General features: G+C 33.7%; 2 protein-coding genes across 6 annotated transcripts; both read left to right on the forward strand.

Annotated features, from left to right (window-relative positions):
- Positions 1–322: 322 nt before the first annotated feature.
- LOC147279116 (receptor-like serine/threonine-protein kinase SD1-8) lies at positions 323–4,852 on the forward strand. 4 transcript variants are annotated; one of them, XM_086250830.1, is made up of 8 exons: positions 323–740; positions 1,249–1,983; positions 3,042–3,174; positions 3,313–3,520; positions 3,616–3,826; positions 3,955–4,192; positions 4,293–4,443; positions 4,541–4,852. In XM_086250830.1, exons 1-8 carry the CDS (start codon positions 323–325, stop codon positions 4,850–4,852), a joined length of 2,406 nt encoding a protein of 801 aa, XP_086106956.1. The 4 variants fall into 4 exon arrangements, with proteins under 4 accessions (XP_086106956.1, XP_086106953.1, XP_086106955.1 ...); XM_086250827.1 differs by having other exon boundaries at positions 3,042–3,158; positions 3,282–3,520; XM_086250829.1 differs by having other exon boundaries at positions 3,042–3,158; positions 3,288–3,520.
- Positions 4,853–11,684: 6,832 nt separating this feature from the next.
- Positions 11,685–13,104, forward strand: LOC147279117 (RNA-binding protein csdA-like). Of its 2 annotated transcripts, none has more exons than XM_086251839.1 (4): positions 11,685–11,756; positions 11,873–12,293; positions 12,475–12,595; positions 12,703–13,104. In XM_086251839.1, exons 2-3 carry the CDS (start codon positions 11,878–11,880, stop codon positions 12,572–12,574), a joined length of 516 nt encoding a protein of 171 aa, XP_086107965.1. In that variant the 5' UTR covers positions 11,685–11,756; positions 11,873–11,877; the 3' UTR covers positions 12,575–12,595; positions 12,703–13,104. The 2 variants fall into 2 exon arrangements, with proteins under 2 accessions (XP_086107965.1, XP_086107966.1); XM_086251840.1 differs by having other exon boundaries at positions 11,686–11,756; positions 11,877–12,293.
- Positions 13,105–16,439: the final 3,335 nt, after the last annotated feature.

Consider the following 16,439-nt stretch of genomic DNA (forward strand, 5'->3'; position numbering starts at 1 on the left):
TTTGTAAAACTTAACCGCTCCAGGAGTTCACAATATGTTTCAATGATATATGTTTAGTTTATTCCCTGTTAATTCTGATTCCATTGGAAGATCATATATCTGGCTTGAGAACTACGAAATGGGGTTGACATATATCTTCCCTTAATTTTAGAATAAAAAACCAGTAACTAGTTGACTAATGAACCTGCACTAATGAGAATGCAAGAAAAACTTATTGTATAATTTAAAGCCAACTCGGTCTTCATCTACTCCTCTAGCTTCAATATTAATTCATCACCTTGATTTGTTTTACACCTTCTCTGCAATAATGGCTAGCATGATCATGAGAACCATGAAAAAAGAGTTTCTTCCTCTTATTTACTTCATATCATTCTCTACCTTCTTTTCAGTCTCATTTCATGCAAAAGACACACTTACACCTGCGGACACGCTCATAGACAATCAAACCCTGGTTTCAGCCGGTGGAGTTTTCGAGCTTGGCTTCTTCAGCGGCAGTCTTTCAGGCTATCACTATCTGGGAATTTGGTTCAGTGCCGACCCAAAGAAGGTGGTCTGGGTTGACCGCGAAAGTCCCATGTTGGATTCGTCCGGCTTGCTTCAAATCCGGTCCGGGAATTTGGTTCTCATGGACCGACGACAAGTTCCGTTGATAGTCAATTCAGGAAATGTTGCCACGGCCACAAACACAAGTGCAACGCTTCTTGATTCAGGAAATTTGGTCCTTAAAGAAGCAGATACAGGCATGGTCTGAAATTTCGATAGTATTCTCAAATTCTTCAGATACTCAATCTTTCTCAATTCTATCAAATTATCAAATTTTCAAAAAATGTATCTCAGTAATATCCATATTTCTGTATTTTCAGATACCTCAATGTTGCTGTCCTATCAAGGCCAAATGACCAGTTTTGTACCTCTTGTTTGTGCCAGCCGTTTTAATTTCACCAATTTAAGGACAAATTTCACTTTCCGTCAAATTTATTGATGGAACAGTCGCGTGCTTTGCGCTTGTTGGAGCAATTAATGGAACTATGTTTCATCAACACATTTGATGGAAAATGAAATTTGTTCTTGAATTACAGATGACACAAATTACAATGATTGGAATTGAAACAACCGTGGACAAAAAAATAATAATATTGGCCAAACTACAGGGCTGAAATTGGTCATTTGGCAATATTCTAACAATATTTCTGATTTTCTGACCCTCCATGTTTCTGCTAACATCGATATTTAATACCTTGGATGCAGGTACTCTTATATGGCAAAGTTTTGATATTCCAAGTGATACTTATCTCCCTGGCATGAAACTTGGGTTGTTTGGTCTAAACTCTACATACAAGGCAAGCTTTCATATTCTTGTTTCTTGGATAAGTCCCCAAAACCCAGCTCGTGGCCTCTTCACCTTAACCATTGATGACGAAAACTTCACAAAGCTCGTGGTTTGGCGAGGAGATGGCGCCAGAATGGAGATCGCTTCCTGGGACGGACAACGGTTCCGGTTTATTTTTGAAAACTCAACAGGGAATAACTTCAATTTCAGCTACCAGTCCAATGAATATGAGGCCTACTACACTTTTAGCAACGACAAGAATTACGACCTTATGTGGTTTGTGATGGCTTCCACTGGAAAGCTTGACCAGTATTTTCTGGTGGATGGGAAGATTTCGTCTGTGAGTCATGATTTGTGTGAGGATTCGAGTGGAGGTAGGAAGTGCTTGACTTCAATACCATCTCAGTGTGAGGATGGTGGTGTTTTCTCTGAGATGAATGGTTCGCTGCCATCTGCGTTTAACGGTGGTTCTGTTAATATGGGGAATAGTGATTGTGAGACTTTGTGCAAGACCAATTGTTCTTGTACTGCATACGCTTCACTTCAAACAGAAGAACCAGGATGTCAATTTTATTATGGGAGTAAAAAGGATTTGTTGAAGATCATAGAGAAGGGGACAGGGATTATCTACATCCGCGGTGCTGCTCCAAGTGGTAAGTCTGAATTCAATTCACTAATTATACAGCAAGGATCTGATTCTGAGGGCTACTTTGAGGGTGCAGAGTGGACACCAATTGATTGGCAAGGGGACTGTAGGTGGTTTTTCTGCAGTCTATATTCAACTCCAGACAGAGTTGACTATTTTAAGCTGTAGAATCGCCTTTCTACAGTTTCAAGTTTAGAGCTTAGTTCTCGTACTTTGAGCACCTAAAATCCGAGAGCTAAACTCTAAACATGAAACGAATGCCGATCAATTTGGCTTAAATTCTTTTCAAAGTTTGTCGTTGGGGGCAGGTCAATCAGTGTGTCATACCCTGCACCCTCATAGAATCACAAGCTTTGCAACTGATCTGAACTCATTAAAAATACATAGACCCGATATATTGTGGGCCCATCCCGCATTGTAGTTCAATTATTCAAACTTTCTTTGTTTTAAGTCCTCATTCAAGAATTATCTTTGTAAAAAATTATACAAATCGATACAAATTTGACTAAATTATGATCATTTTAGTTTTTATTGGAAACACTGTATTCATTTATTTAATTATAATTAGATATCTTAATAATTTCTAATTTACTTAATTTTTTATAAGAATGTATGGAGATTTAAATGTGAATGACTTACTAGTATATTATTAAGTATCTTTGACTCGTGGTTTGCAAGAAAAAAACAAGAGATTATTATATTGCGTACAGTTGATTAGTACTATATATTATACAAATATAATTAATTAAATTCTTCTCCTGTGCATATTTTAATCAATAATCAAGTTGTTTCTGGAAGGTGTTAGGTGCTTTTCAATTCTTTGGTTTGTTTGTTTGACTTTATATGGATGTGGTTTAAACTTTATAATGTTATCACTTTTTATGGCACATTCATACAATTTCTCTGATAAAAATGTGACTCAGTTATACAAATCAATTACAATTTGACACGTAATTTAAATTTCTTTGTAATGCCTCCAATTTTTTTGGCGATAATTTTCATTGTATGCAACATGATGTTATTTAAACTTACCAAGGAAATGGTGGCATTGTCTTCACTCTCCAGATGGTAAGAAGTGGAAACTGTGGTTGGCTATCATGGCTCCTTTGGCTTCCCTCTTGGTTCTTATTCCAATCTCCTTATCTTGCTATCTGCGTTGGAGAAGGCGACTTAAAGGTTTGAGTTTGATTGTTATTATGTTGAGTACATTATTCCTAAATGTAGTTGTTGGAACTAAAATTGGGAGAGTGCTATAAAACTTTTAACACAAATTTAACACAACCCTGTCTAATTAATGTAATGAAGATGAAGTAACCAGAGGAGAAGGCATTAACAGTTCTGATGAAGTGAGATTATTCCAAATGAGATCCACTAATGCATCACCAATTCAGCATGATGAAGTTAGAGCTGCAAATATCATAGAATTAGGCAGACAGAAGGATCAAGAATTGCCCTTTTTTAGTCTGTCTACCATAGAGACTGCAACAAATTACTTTGCAGAGGCAAATAAGCTTGGAGAAGGTGGATTTGGGCCTGTTTACAAGGCAAGTCATCAGTACCTCATAACCCTAATTTTATTTGGCATTGCCAAGATGTTCTTAACCTTCAACATGTGTGTATATAATATGGAATTAAACAGGGTAAGTTGCTAGAAGGACAGGACATTGCAGTGAAAAGGCTGTCCAAAATTTCCAGGCAAGGGTTGGTGGAGTTCAAAAATGAAGTCTCAGTGATTTGTAAGCTGCAACACAGGAATTTGGTTAGGCTTTTGGGATGCTGCATTGAAGCAGAGGAAAGCATACTAATTTATGAGTGCATGCCCAACAGAAGCTTGGATTCCTTCATTTTTGGTTTGTGCATTATCTCTTTTAAGCTTTTAACATGTTTTTTTTTTGGTCAAAGGCTTTAAACATGTTTTATGTGTCCATTTGCATTATCTTTGTTAAGTTGTTCACATACTGAGATGAATTGGGTGCAGATTCAACCAAAAGGGTACTTTTGGATTGGAGAAGGCGCATTAACATTATTGAAGGGATTGCTCAAGGTCTTCTATATCTTCACAAATACTCAAGATTGAGGATCATTCACCGTGATTTGAAGACCAGCAATATTCTGTTGGACAGCGACATGAACCCGAAAATTTCTGATTTTGGCATGGCAAGAATTTTTGGGGACAATGACACTAGAGGAAAAACAAACCGGGTTGTCGGTACATTGTAAGTAAATTAAGAGATGTGGTTAGTAAATATGTTACATATAACACAAGTACTCTTTCTTTCATTCAGTTTCTAATGTGTTCTGCTATGTGATTGTTAGTGGTTACATGTCTCCCGAGTATGCCATGGACGGCTTGTTTTCTGAAAAATCAGATGTGTTTAGCTTTGGGGTGATCTTACTAGAGATCATGAGTGGCAATAGGAACATTGCCTTCTTTGAGGCTGATCATTCTCTAAACTTACTTGGCAAAGTAAGCAACTTTCAACCAACCTGAACATCCCAATCACCTTTTATATGTTTACATTTGAATTTTTTGCTAAGATTTTTGAAATTGGATTGTTTTTCAGGCATGGAATTTGTGGAAAGAAGGCAAGGGCATGGAGCTGGTGGATCCAACATTGTCTACTTCATGTTCAAGCAGTGAAGTTATGAGATACATTCAGATGGGTCTTTTGTGTGTGCAAGAAAGAGCTATAGATCGACCAACAATGTCTGATGTTGTTTCTTTGCTAAGCAATGAAGCATTTGGTCTGCCTCTTCCTAAAGAACCTGCATTTTTGAGTCAGCTAATTAGTTCCACTGATGCAGATTCATCTTCAAGTAGGCAAAGACATTACTCTAGAAATGATGTAACCGTTTCAGAAGTACAGGCCAGGTAGCAAATTATGTAGACCAGAGAACTAAACAAACAATAACTAGCTAGCAGCTAGGTACTATTCATTTCAATCATGTCATTTTCTAAAGAGAGCAAAGTAATACGGAACACAATCAGATTTAAGGTTTTTGTTTCATGGACTCGCTAGGTAGCGTTGGGTTGGGCTTCACTTAAGAATTGGGTATCTAGGCTTGAGACTAGCCCAAATTGATCAGTAGTACGTCATGGGTTGGGAACACTAACAATTTTGGAATGGATCTATGAATCTATCCAATTCCAAGTTCACTCTCCTACAATTCCATCTCTCAACTCCTCAATAATATCACCACAAACAAACGATTAATCCATATGTAAGAAGGTGAACAAACGTAAAAATAAAATAAACTGAAGAATTTTGCTATGTGGCCAAAGGGTAATGTTCCTGTAGCAAAGATATTTGCAGATGGGTTACTGGTTGGGGTGGAAAACCGTGCAAAAATCAAGGAGGTGGACATTTAGGGGGGAGTCTGAGAGCACAATGTAAAAGATTTTGGAGGACTAAAAAGTAAAAGAAAAGGGACAACTTTTATCATTGTGTGATGACCTCACACTCATCTCTACCACCTCACGTGCATGCAACCAATACACGCATTACGTTGAAACATAAAATATCATATAAATATGTTCTCAACTTTTATTTTTAGTCTTAGATAGGATCGAAATTCTGTTTTTTTTTTTTTTTTTACGTACCAAGTTGTATACTTCTCCTTTTTATAAGACCCTCCAACCCCCGTTGTGTATGTAGTCCCCAATTTTTCCTTTTTTAGTCAACAATATTTCATTTTGATTTTCTAGATTTTCGTGCATGAATAATACTAAGAAATTTTTATTTTTCGTTAATATAAATACATTTGGTTGTGCTACTTATATATTGTAAATTGTTTTGTCAATTTTTTATGTGAGATTCATTTTGCATTCATAAATTATATTGAGTCACACAACTCCAAAAATTATATATTAATGATTTTGCATTCATAAATTTTTTATGTGAGATTCATTTGAATAAATTTATAATTAATGATTATACACACACAAATTTGTCAATTATATTTTTACATCTGTACAAGGTTCAACTATTAGACAATATAAGGGTCCATTTGGCACTGTTTCTCAAGAAGCACTTTTGTGTCGTAATGCTTTTAATAGTAGCACTTCCTATTAGTAGCACTTTTACACATAAGCATTTTATCGTTTGGCTGTTAACATTAAAGTACTTTACATTGTACGTAAGTGCTTTAGATGAGGTTTGGTTGCGAAAAAGTACTTTTATGTTTATTTTTTAAATTATATCATATATAATAAGAAAAAGAAATTAAACACTTAGAAAACATATGAAGTAAAAGTTTAAGAATTCTTAAATAAGATAATAACTTAAAATTTTTATACCAAAACATATTGTAAAAAATTATCAGATTAGTACCTACTTATATTGTACAATGTCAAAAACCCAAGCCCATGCATTCCCTGTATATCACATATATAAATAGGCTTTTCTACATTTGACCCATCTGAATTTTGGGCACAATCTCACTTCACCACCTAAAAAAAATTGTGTCAATTTATCACCTGAATTAAAAATTTGTTGCAATATACGACCTCTGTCTCATTTTGTCTAAACTTTTGTTAAAAATAAGAGTGTTTTGGTCTTTTTCAAGTTTCTATTGTTAAAAAAAAAATATTTTTTTACACTTTATCTGCTTTGACACAATAAAAAACTGACTTGAAAAATACCAAAACACCTTTATTTTTAACAAAAATTTAGACAAAATGAGCCATATGTGGTACATTGCAACAAATTTTTAATTCAGATGGTAAATTGATACAAATTTTTTTTAGGTGGTGAAGTAACATTGAGCTCAAAGTTCAGGTGGGTAAAGTGTAATAAAAAAATATATATATACAGTCATTCTCTAGGGTGGACGCCCGCAATTTTTCTTTTACGAATTTCCAGCGTCGAGCTCTCGACAGTGCCATTTTTTTCTTCTCTCCAGTGCTCAGCACTGGTTTGTCAGCTTTATGTTAGGTTTTAACTCTAAGATTTTGGGCGGAGTTAAAACCTAACATGCAGCCTTAACAAATCTCATTCTACACCCTAGGAGGGTTTATGGTGAATCGTAGGGAAAATACCCTAAAAAATCGGTGGATGAAGCGATGTCGAGTACTGCAATATAAAAAATGGGCTACCAAGTGCTCTGCGATGAGAACCCACAAAAATAAAAAAATAAAAAAATTACGAACGCGACCGCCCTAAAGAAAAACTGTACATATATATATATATATTGTATCTTTGAAAAGATTAAATAATTAAAAAGAGAAAGCGAAAAGAATTATACGTTGGGTGTACTGGCGATGCATGGAAGCATTTCCCAATGAGAGAATCGAATCAGTCCCCTCCTCCCCTTTCTTTTTGCTTTAATTTTCACCAGTTTGCTACAGCTTTCTTTACCATTCCCCAAGAAAAATGCCATTACTAATCTTGAATGAATAATAATTAATTTCTATTTTATTTTATTTTTAATTAGCTAATTGAAAGATTCAAAATGAAGATTGTGAGAGGTGAATATGTAGTAAGAGCTAGGGGGAGGAAAATGACAGTGAAAAAGCTAACTAGCTAGGGCATAGCAGCAGCAGTAGTAGTACTGGTGAGAAAAAGAAAAAGAAAAGATTAATAAAGATGGTCAAAATTTGAACCTCGAAGATCGACTCAGTCCTCTTCCATCATCAGCTTCGACTATCTTTATCGAAACTCTACCAATTTCAATCTCCCTTTCTTTCTTTGATTTTGAGCCTCCACGTCTGTCATTTATTAAAATTTGGTCACAGAATAATTGGGACGTGTTTTGAAAGCCCTTTAGCCATGCAACAGCTATCTTTTTTTGTTTGGCTTCGGCTAGCTAGCTAGCTATAATTTTTTTTTTTTTTGTTCGAAAATAGCAATGCATGTCTTGGGCAACGGCTACATATATATCAGCTTTCTAAATTACCAAACGCAGCTGACATGCACGAGTGAGTGACCATATTTTTTATCTATTTTTGTATGGAAGATTTTGATGTACGTAGTGAGTGCGAGTGATTGATTAAGCAAGTGAGATAATACTATTGAGCACTAACTAGTCTCACATTGGATGAACTTTTAAGATCAGTATTCAATGATATTAAGACTGTTAATTAAAGTAGTTGTAGGATAGGCTTAAAAGAGGAGAGGTTTTGAAATCATGCAATAAGCCGGGGACCAATGAACTTTATGATGTTATCCAAAAAAAATAAGAAGGGGAAAGTGTTGAGAGATGCCTACTAGAATTAAGTTCTGGCAAAATAATTTCGAGCCATACTCTCTACTCTCTAGTATACTTTTTAATTTTTTTTTAACATATTATGTATTATGTTTGTTATATTAATTAATTAATTTTTAGCCATAATTAATAATTGATGTAATAACTAATAAGTACATATAAACTGGTAGTTTGTCACCTAATATGATCAACAAATTAATTAATGTGGTTCGACCTCTGACTAGCTAGTATCAATAATTTGTGAATTCTACCCTTCCAACATAAATATTAATCATCTAGAGGACTAATATCTATGTTGGAAATGAGGAATTCACAAACTTATCATAACATGCTTATAAAAAAAAAAAAAAAAAAAAAAAACCTATCATAACATAAAACCCTTTTGACTTGGGAGCAAAATTCGGTTCCAAGTACAAAGAAAGAATATTCAAAAAAATGAAAGCAACCACCATTTTTCCTTCTATAGTGACACCCTCAGGATGTGGGGTTCTCAAATTACAGAAAGCGCGCAGATACTTGACCACTCCTTAGTTATATATATATATATATATATATATATATATATAAACTTTGAGATAAGAATAAGAGCCAGTGGGGTAGTCATGCATCCTTTGCCCTAAGTTTTTTTGATGTGTGAGGAATATTCATTTTGTCTTGTAGGAAAACAGTGAATTTTGTTCCCGCTTATCCAATCCTGACTCAACAAAGAAATTAACCCTAAACATGCAAATGGTCAAAAGAATTTTTGTGGTTCATGGATTACAATAATTAAAAGGCATTGGCTGGCAGGGCTATATGCTGTGCTTAGAGGTTACAATGCATGCTAGCTATTTGCTTTTTGTGGGGGTATGCATGGCCATAAATATGTATATATATATATATATATATATGGTGCAATTAATTTAACAAAGTCAAATCAACATGATTTTCTTTGCTACCTCAATATTATATATGCTTTAAAATTGCATGATAAGAAACATGACTTCTTATCCCATCATTAATTTGCTATAACATATGTGGCTTCTAAATGATTGAGATTGCAAAAAAAATGATAAGAGTGGAATTCGACCCTCTCACGATCCAATTTGCATGAAATAAGGCTCACCTCAATTTCTTTGTAAGAAACATACATCTCTATAAAAGACTATTAAAATTTTACCAACCATATTAATATGAGTACGTAGTGCTAAAAAAATCATAACCAACCATATTAATTAATATGTAATGCTAAAAAGTAATAACCATATTAATAGACCCCATAATATAATATTTGATGTGTTAATTAATATATAGTTGATCATAATAATTGACGTAATAAGTACGTACATATCAACTATCACATTATACAATCGGCTAATATAATAAAAAAAATGTGACATTTTGTTATTAATAGTATACTTAATTATAGTGTAGCATTACCAATATACTTAAAGTACGTTTCAAATATATTTGATTTATGTACGCCCCTATATATATATATATCAATAATGCTAATTGTCCCACATTTTTTTTCCCATATTTGTATCCCACCTTATATGTCATTACTTTATTGGAAGAGTATTTCCTTTTTCTTTTTTAGGTTTTATATTTTATTTTTTAGTATCCAATGTTTGAATGCCATGTAAGGTGGTATGAAATTGTGGTATAATAATATGGTAAGTGTAGCATTACTGATATATAATATACAGTAGTGGTAGATATCCCACATTTTTATACCACAATTTTATACCACCTTATGTGGCAACTTACATGACATTCATACATTGAATACTAAAAAATAAAAAGAAAAACTCAAAAAGAAAAAGAAAAACTCTGTCCAATAAAGTAATAACACGTGACATGGTAAAAAAATGTGATAAGTATAACATTATTCATATATATGTCATGTTTAAAACTAAAACAATGTGGCTTTAATTAATGAATTAAGTACAAATATATGGTAAATACATAAAGAAGGGTTTTTTATTATGTTACCCATCTAAACTTTGACCCATTTTTCACTTCACCACCTAATAATTTTTTTGACTCGATATAGTACCTTAATTTTTTTAAAAAATTCAATATGAGACCTCTGTCCAATTCTGTCACTTTTTCCGTTTAAAAAATGAGGGTATTTTGATCTTTCTATGTTAATTTACGTACTGTTCATCATCTTCAACCTCAAGCCCCATGTTTTTCAATTTTTATCTCAACTGCACCCCTACTTTTGACCCATCAAATCTCCACTAAAATCAACAATTTCATACTCATTTTGAAGCTATGAATATCTTTTTTACAACCATATAAAAAAAAATGAGCTATGAAACTTGAGATAAGTGGTCACAAATTAGGCTACCCGAAACTGCAAATTTTCCAAAAAAATTACATTTTCCAAATTTCACTCAACTTCAATTTCCTTCAAATTCATCACCCAAAATCAGTTTCTTAGGTTACTAGAACACGTGTATAGCTTTCAAATCAATCATCCAACCTCAAAACAACCTAGAAATCAAGAACATAAACCCTCATTTTGATTTTGATTTCTTAGTTTTGGGGTTTACGTTCTTGATGACGATCGATTTTGATTTATAGGTTGGTTTGAGGTTGGATGATTGATTTGAAAGCTATACACATGTTCTAGTAACCTAAGAAACTGATTTGGGATGATGAATTTAAAGGAAATTGAAGTTAGGTGAAATTTAAAAATTAAATCTGCCAATTTTTTTGGAAAATTTGATAGTTTCGGGTAGTCTACTTTGTGACCAATTATTTTAAGTGTCATAGCTCATTTTTGAATTATTTTTATATGGTTGTAAAAAAGATATTAATTCATAGTTTCAAAATGAGTATAAGATTGTTAATTTTGGTGGAAATTTAATGGGTCAAAAGTATGGGTGAAGTTGAGATAAAAACTGAAAAACATGAGGCTTGAGGTTTAAGATGATGAACAATACGTAAATTAACATAGAAAGATCAAAATACCCTTATTTTTAATGTGACGGAATTGGACAGAGGTCTCACATTAAATTTTTTTTTTTTTAATGAATGTGTCATATCGAGTCAAAAAATTTATTAGGTGGTGATTGAAGTGAAAAACGGGTCAAAATTTAGATGGGTAAAATTAATGATAAAAAACCTATATATATATTATGTTTAAAACTAAAACAATATGGCTTTAATGAATTAAGTACAAATATATGGTAGATACATAAAGAAGGGCATTTAGGGAACTAAAGAAAGCTAAGGATATGTCCATGCATTTCCCACCTCTGGAAACTGTAGCTAAAGCTTTATCCTCAATTTTATTTTTTAATAGAATCACGTATCAGTTTTTCTTTATCTCTTTTTCGCATTTTAGTTTTTGTGATTCCATTGTTCAAGGAACGCCAAAGTGATGAAGAATATCTCAAAAAGAAAAAACCCACGTACCTAAACCTCTACTGGGTACACCTCAATCCACCACCCGCTTCTCGAGGCCTTAAGAGCAAGTATAAAAGGCTTCCAACCCCATCACCGTAATCACAAACTCCCAACACATCTTCGAGTTCATAAGCCCCTTGCTGCAGGCATTTCTATTCAACTCTGTTTTCTCACAAGGTGAGGTTTAGATTAATCAAGCTCAGTGTCTCTATAATTAGTGAAATTTGAAGTTTGATAAATGTTGCATTGTAGCTAATTAAATAATATATGTATTACTTGTGATATTATATAAGGAAGGATGAGCAGGCCAGGAGATTGGAACTGTAGGTCATGCAACCATCTCAACTTCCAAAGGAGGGACTCATGCCAGCGGTGTGGGGAGCCAAGATCCGGTGGCAGCGGTGGCGAGAGAGGTGGTGACTATGGAAGTTTTGGCGGAAGAGGCGGTGGAGGAGGTGGTTCATTTGGATTCACCACTGGGCCGGATGTGAGGCCCGGTGACTGGTACTGTACAGTTGGCAACTGTGGAGCTCACAACTTTGCCAGCCGCTCCAGCTGCTTCAAGTGTGGTGCGTCCAAGGACGAATCATCCAGTGGCGGCGGCAGTGGCTTTGAGAGTGACATGCCAAGAGCGCTTAGAGGTTTCGGATTTGGCGGCAGTGGCAGCAGCTCTGCTCGCTCCGGATGGAAATCCGGAGACTGGATTTGCACAAGGTTAATTTTGCATTGTGTTTATCATATTACGTACTGATCACATCTCTCTCATCACATCTTTCACGTGAAAATAATATGTGAGATATGTGGTACGTACGTAAATGTAGCATGACTCATAAAAATAAATGTAGCATGAATTAAAATGGTAATCAATTAATTGAATTAACTGGAGATGATGCAGGTCAGGGTGCAATGAGCACAACTTCGCTAGCAGGACGGAATGTTTCAGTTGCAATGCTCCAAGGGATTCCAGTAGTGGCATGTCTCCATATTCGTCCTAGAATATATTTTCATCGCTTTCGGTGAGTTGTCTCTTATCTGAACAACTTTGTATATACATATATACATATATACAATTATTTGACTTAAAGAAAAATTAATTAAAGTGATTCATTTTGTTCATCTTCAGGCACTGCTGTACTTTTGCTGAAGGGTTAACTGAGAAAGAAGGATATTCTCTTATGATGGTTAATTTGATGAGCTACTCTCCATTTGGGGCCAGACCTCTATATTAATTTGTTTTTCCCTCTTTCCCCGGCCTCCTTCCCCACCTTCTAGTTTCTAGATCTTTATCTTTGCTAGCTAGGGAGCTTAATTATTAATTTTATGATGAATTGTACGTGGATGAAGAACTTGAAGTTGATCAAGTACAAATTATCATTTGGCATTAATTTGTGACCTTTATTATATTAATGTTATGAGCTATATTATAGCTAGCTAGGCATGTAGTTTTGTACCAGTACTGGTACTATTATTCTAATTAATCTGATTAGTATTAATTTTGTTTCATGGAGAATATATATGAAGCCCTTATTGCCCTAATTAATAACTTCCCTCTGTATATATAGTGAAATTCTTAACTAAGACCATTCAGATCCAATATAATATAATATCCTTTGTTGATCTTTTCCACACTCATTTGATATGCTCTAGGTCCAAAACGACATCATTTTGATATTTAAGAATTAAGTGTGTTCGATCAGTAAATTAAGGATCCGAATTCATTCAATTCAGAACATATCATGATTTCTTAGAGCTGAGAGAGGAAAGATGATATGGATGATGCTCTCTTCCTAGCTAGCTAGCTATAGCTAGAATCAAGAATGCTTTTATCCTAAGACTGGTGGTCCAAGGAATATTTGACTTAAAATTGTAAATAAGTACCGTTGCCCATAACATGTATATGAGTAATCTGCAAAGCAATAGATACCAAAGGAGCTGTGAACCAAAGGAGCTGTTCACATCATGTATGGACCATAATCACATCTTTTGATTAAAACAACGCAAGAGAATTTCATAGCTTTTAGGCTTTCAGGTAACATTTTAATTAAGAATTAAATTGCTAGAGCAATTGCCTTTACGAGGAAGATATATTGGAAATTAATTAACAATAAAATATGTTGATTCCACAATGTACTAGAATATATCTTTATTTTTAAGATAAGAAATGATCAGATGATTCAGATTTATATGAATGCCTTCAAGAATATATATATATATATATAGGCCGATGCAGGTGCAAACGTCCATACTCGACGTCGAGCACTTGGTAATGCAAAATTTTGTAGCTACCGAGTGCTTGGCACTGGTTTGTCGACATTTATGTTATGGCCTGTTTAGATCCAGGATTTTGGGCGGAACTAAACTCTAATATAACGTCCACTAAGCCTATTTTATACCTTAGGAGGGGATGAAGGTTTACCCTCAAAACTCGGCGAAGCAAGAAGCACTAAGCACTAAGCACTAAGCACTGCTTACAGCACTGAGCACTGCTTACAGCGCTCGCCTGTGTTAAAAAACATTGTAGAACGCTCGATGAAGCCACTGAGCGCTCAATGACAAGTGTGCATGTTTATTGGTGCGCACCTGATCAAATATATATATATATATATATAGGAACCAATATCAACTTCAACAAATTCAAACACGATGTATCATCAATTTCAATTTTTTTTCTTCAATAAAGGGTTCTAGGAATCCAAATCCTCTAGAATATAGGGTATTTCATATCAGATAGAGAGTCAATCATGGAAGTTAATTTCAAGTTCAAGCGTGATCCAAAGTACTTCATATTACCTCTCTAACGTGTTTAATTTATCCGAAATCATATGTCTAACGAGGTTAATGAAAATAAATACGCAGCATTGGCACAGTTGATCGCTTAATTAGTTGATGAAATAATGCTTTATAAACTTTTCTGACCTCCCGCTAAAAGGTTTAATTACGTATAATTTTAACTCTTTAAAGTTTAAACCATTTTTATATCACATTGTTTCTCCGATGATTATGGTCAAGCTAGTGATCGAAATATGATTAAAATCATCTTAATCATTGTCTAGATTATCATGAACCAACTACCTTAAAAACAGATAATTAACAGGGAGGTCAGACAAGTATTTTCCATTTAACATCTGCATGCATGTGTAATGAATTAAAAGATGACCACTCAGCCCAATGAGTTGTTATCCAAATATCATTAATTATAATGATTCGGTTCTTGTTTAACGGATGGGGTTAACTTTGACAAATCTTATCTAATGAACTTCCAAAATTAATTAGATCTAAACTGAACATATTTAATTTAAAAGTAAAACTCATCACATAGGATTCCCAAGCTTTTCAGCAAACACCTTTCATGGGTTCCCTCATTGACCTCATGGTTTAAGTACTGTAAAATGCAAATTTTATTGGTCAAAAAGTAATCACACATTCATTAGTGTCTGCTACTACACTCCATTATTTAGCTTTTAGCAAGATTCTTTGTTTCACTACTTTAAGCTTAGCTAGCTTTATGTTACTTCATATCATATCAATATATATCATATATATGCTTTGTTGATGTTAGTGAAGTAGTCTTGAAGTACCTCACATTCAATCATGTAAAAAAGCCCGGTCCAAGTTGCTTATATATTGAGGTTTTTGCGCCATTCCCACTACATTGCATTATAGTTTGGGTACTTTGTCTTATATTGCATACATGAAAAAATAAACCAAAAATTAAAAGAAAGGAAAGAAATCAAATGCATGGATCGATATATAAATAATTGATAAAATCTGTTTCATAGTTTGAGCATTGTATAATTTCTAATTACTTCTAAACTAACAATTTAGGACAAGACATTTGAAAGACTCATGCCCTTGAAAGAAGAACATGAACATCTTTTGTCATGATTTTAAATGTGGATTGGGGCCCCAAAACAATCAAGACCAGACAATTCACTGGATTAAGTACAAGAGTTGAAAGTTTATCAGCACTGTGATAGTCAATGGCAGGAAAATCAAGGCTACTTTTTAATTCCTACCCAATTCAATGGATGAAAAAAAAATTAACATAATTTTATCTTTAAAGTTTTTTCTTTTTTCCGTTCCTTTTAAGTCTAGCATGTTCAAATTTATTAAAGTTCATTTTCCCTTCTCTTTATCTGCAATTGAAAAGGAACACGTTTTTCCAATAAAATAATAAAAAAGCACAGTATTTATTTTAGGCTTTTTTACCTAAATACCACCTGAACTATAGGGGGTGTGCTCTCATACCACCCAAACTTTTTTTCTTGTCAATTTACCATCTGAAATTATCAATATGTGCTAATTTACCACATAACATCCATTTTTCTGTTAAATCATCAAAAAATTTCCTACTTCCCATTTTGTCCTTGAATACAATAAAAAAATAATATTATTTTAAAAACTTTTTTTAAAATATAATTATAAAAAAACTTAAAAAGTAAAAAATAGAAAATGGAAATACCTTTTTTTTAGGGGGTTTACTTAGATTTTTTTTTTAATATTTAAAATGCTTTTATAAATAAATTGACGAAAATACTCTTGAAATAAAAAGAAAATTTAACTAAAGTGACGGTAGGTGGTAGATTGGCCAATATGTGAAAGTTCATGTGGTAAATTAACAAAAAAAAAGTTTGGATGGTATTTGAGCACACCCTCTATAGTTTAGGTGTTATTTGAGTAAAAAAGCCTTTATTTTTATACTGGGTTGATCTGTCATTATCTCAGTGTTTAAATGCCCAATTCAAGCTCTGGCAAAAGAAAAAAGCCCAATTCAAGCCCAATAAAGCCCATTTCTCATTTACTGGATCCAACATAAGATGCAGCCCAAATACCGTGCATAACATCCAGTTTAAGTCCAAA

Source organism: Dryas octopetala, chromosome 7, assembly GCF_963921425.1.
Source record: "Dryas octopetala chromosome 7, drDryOcto1.1, whole genome shotgun sequence".
Taxonomy (NCBI): domain Eukaryota; kingdom Viridiplantae; phylum Streptophyta; class Magnoliopsida; order Rosales; family Rosaceae; genus Dryas; species Dryas octopetala.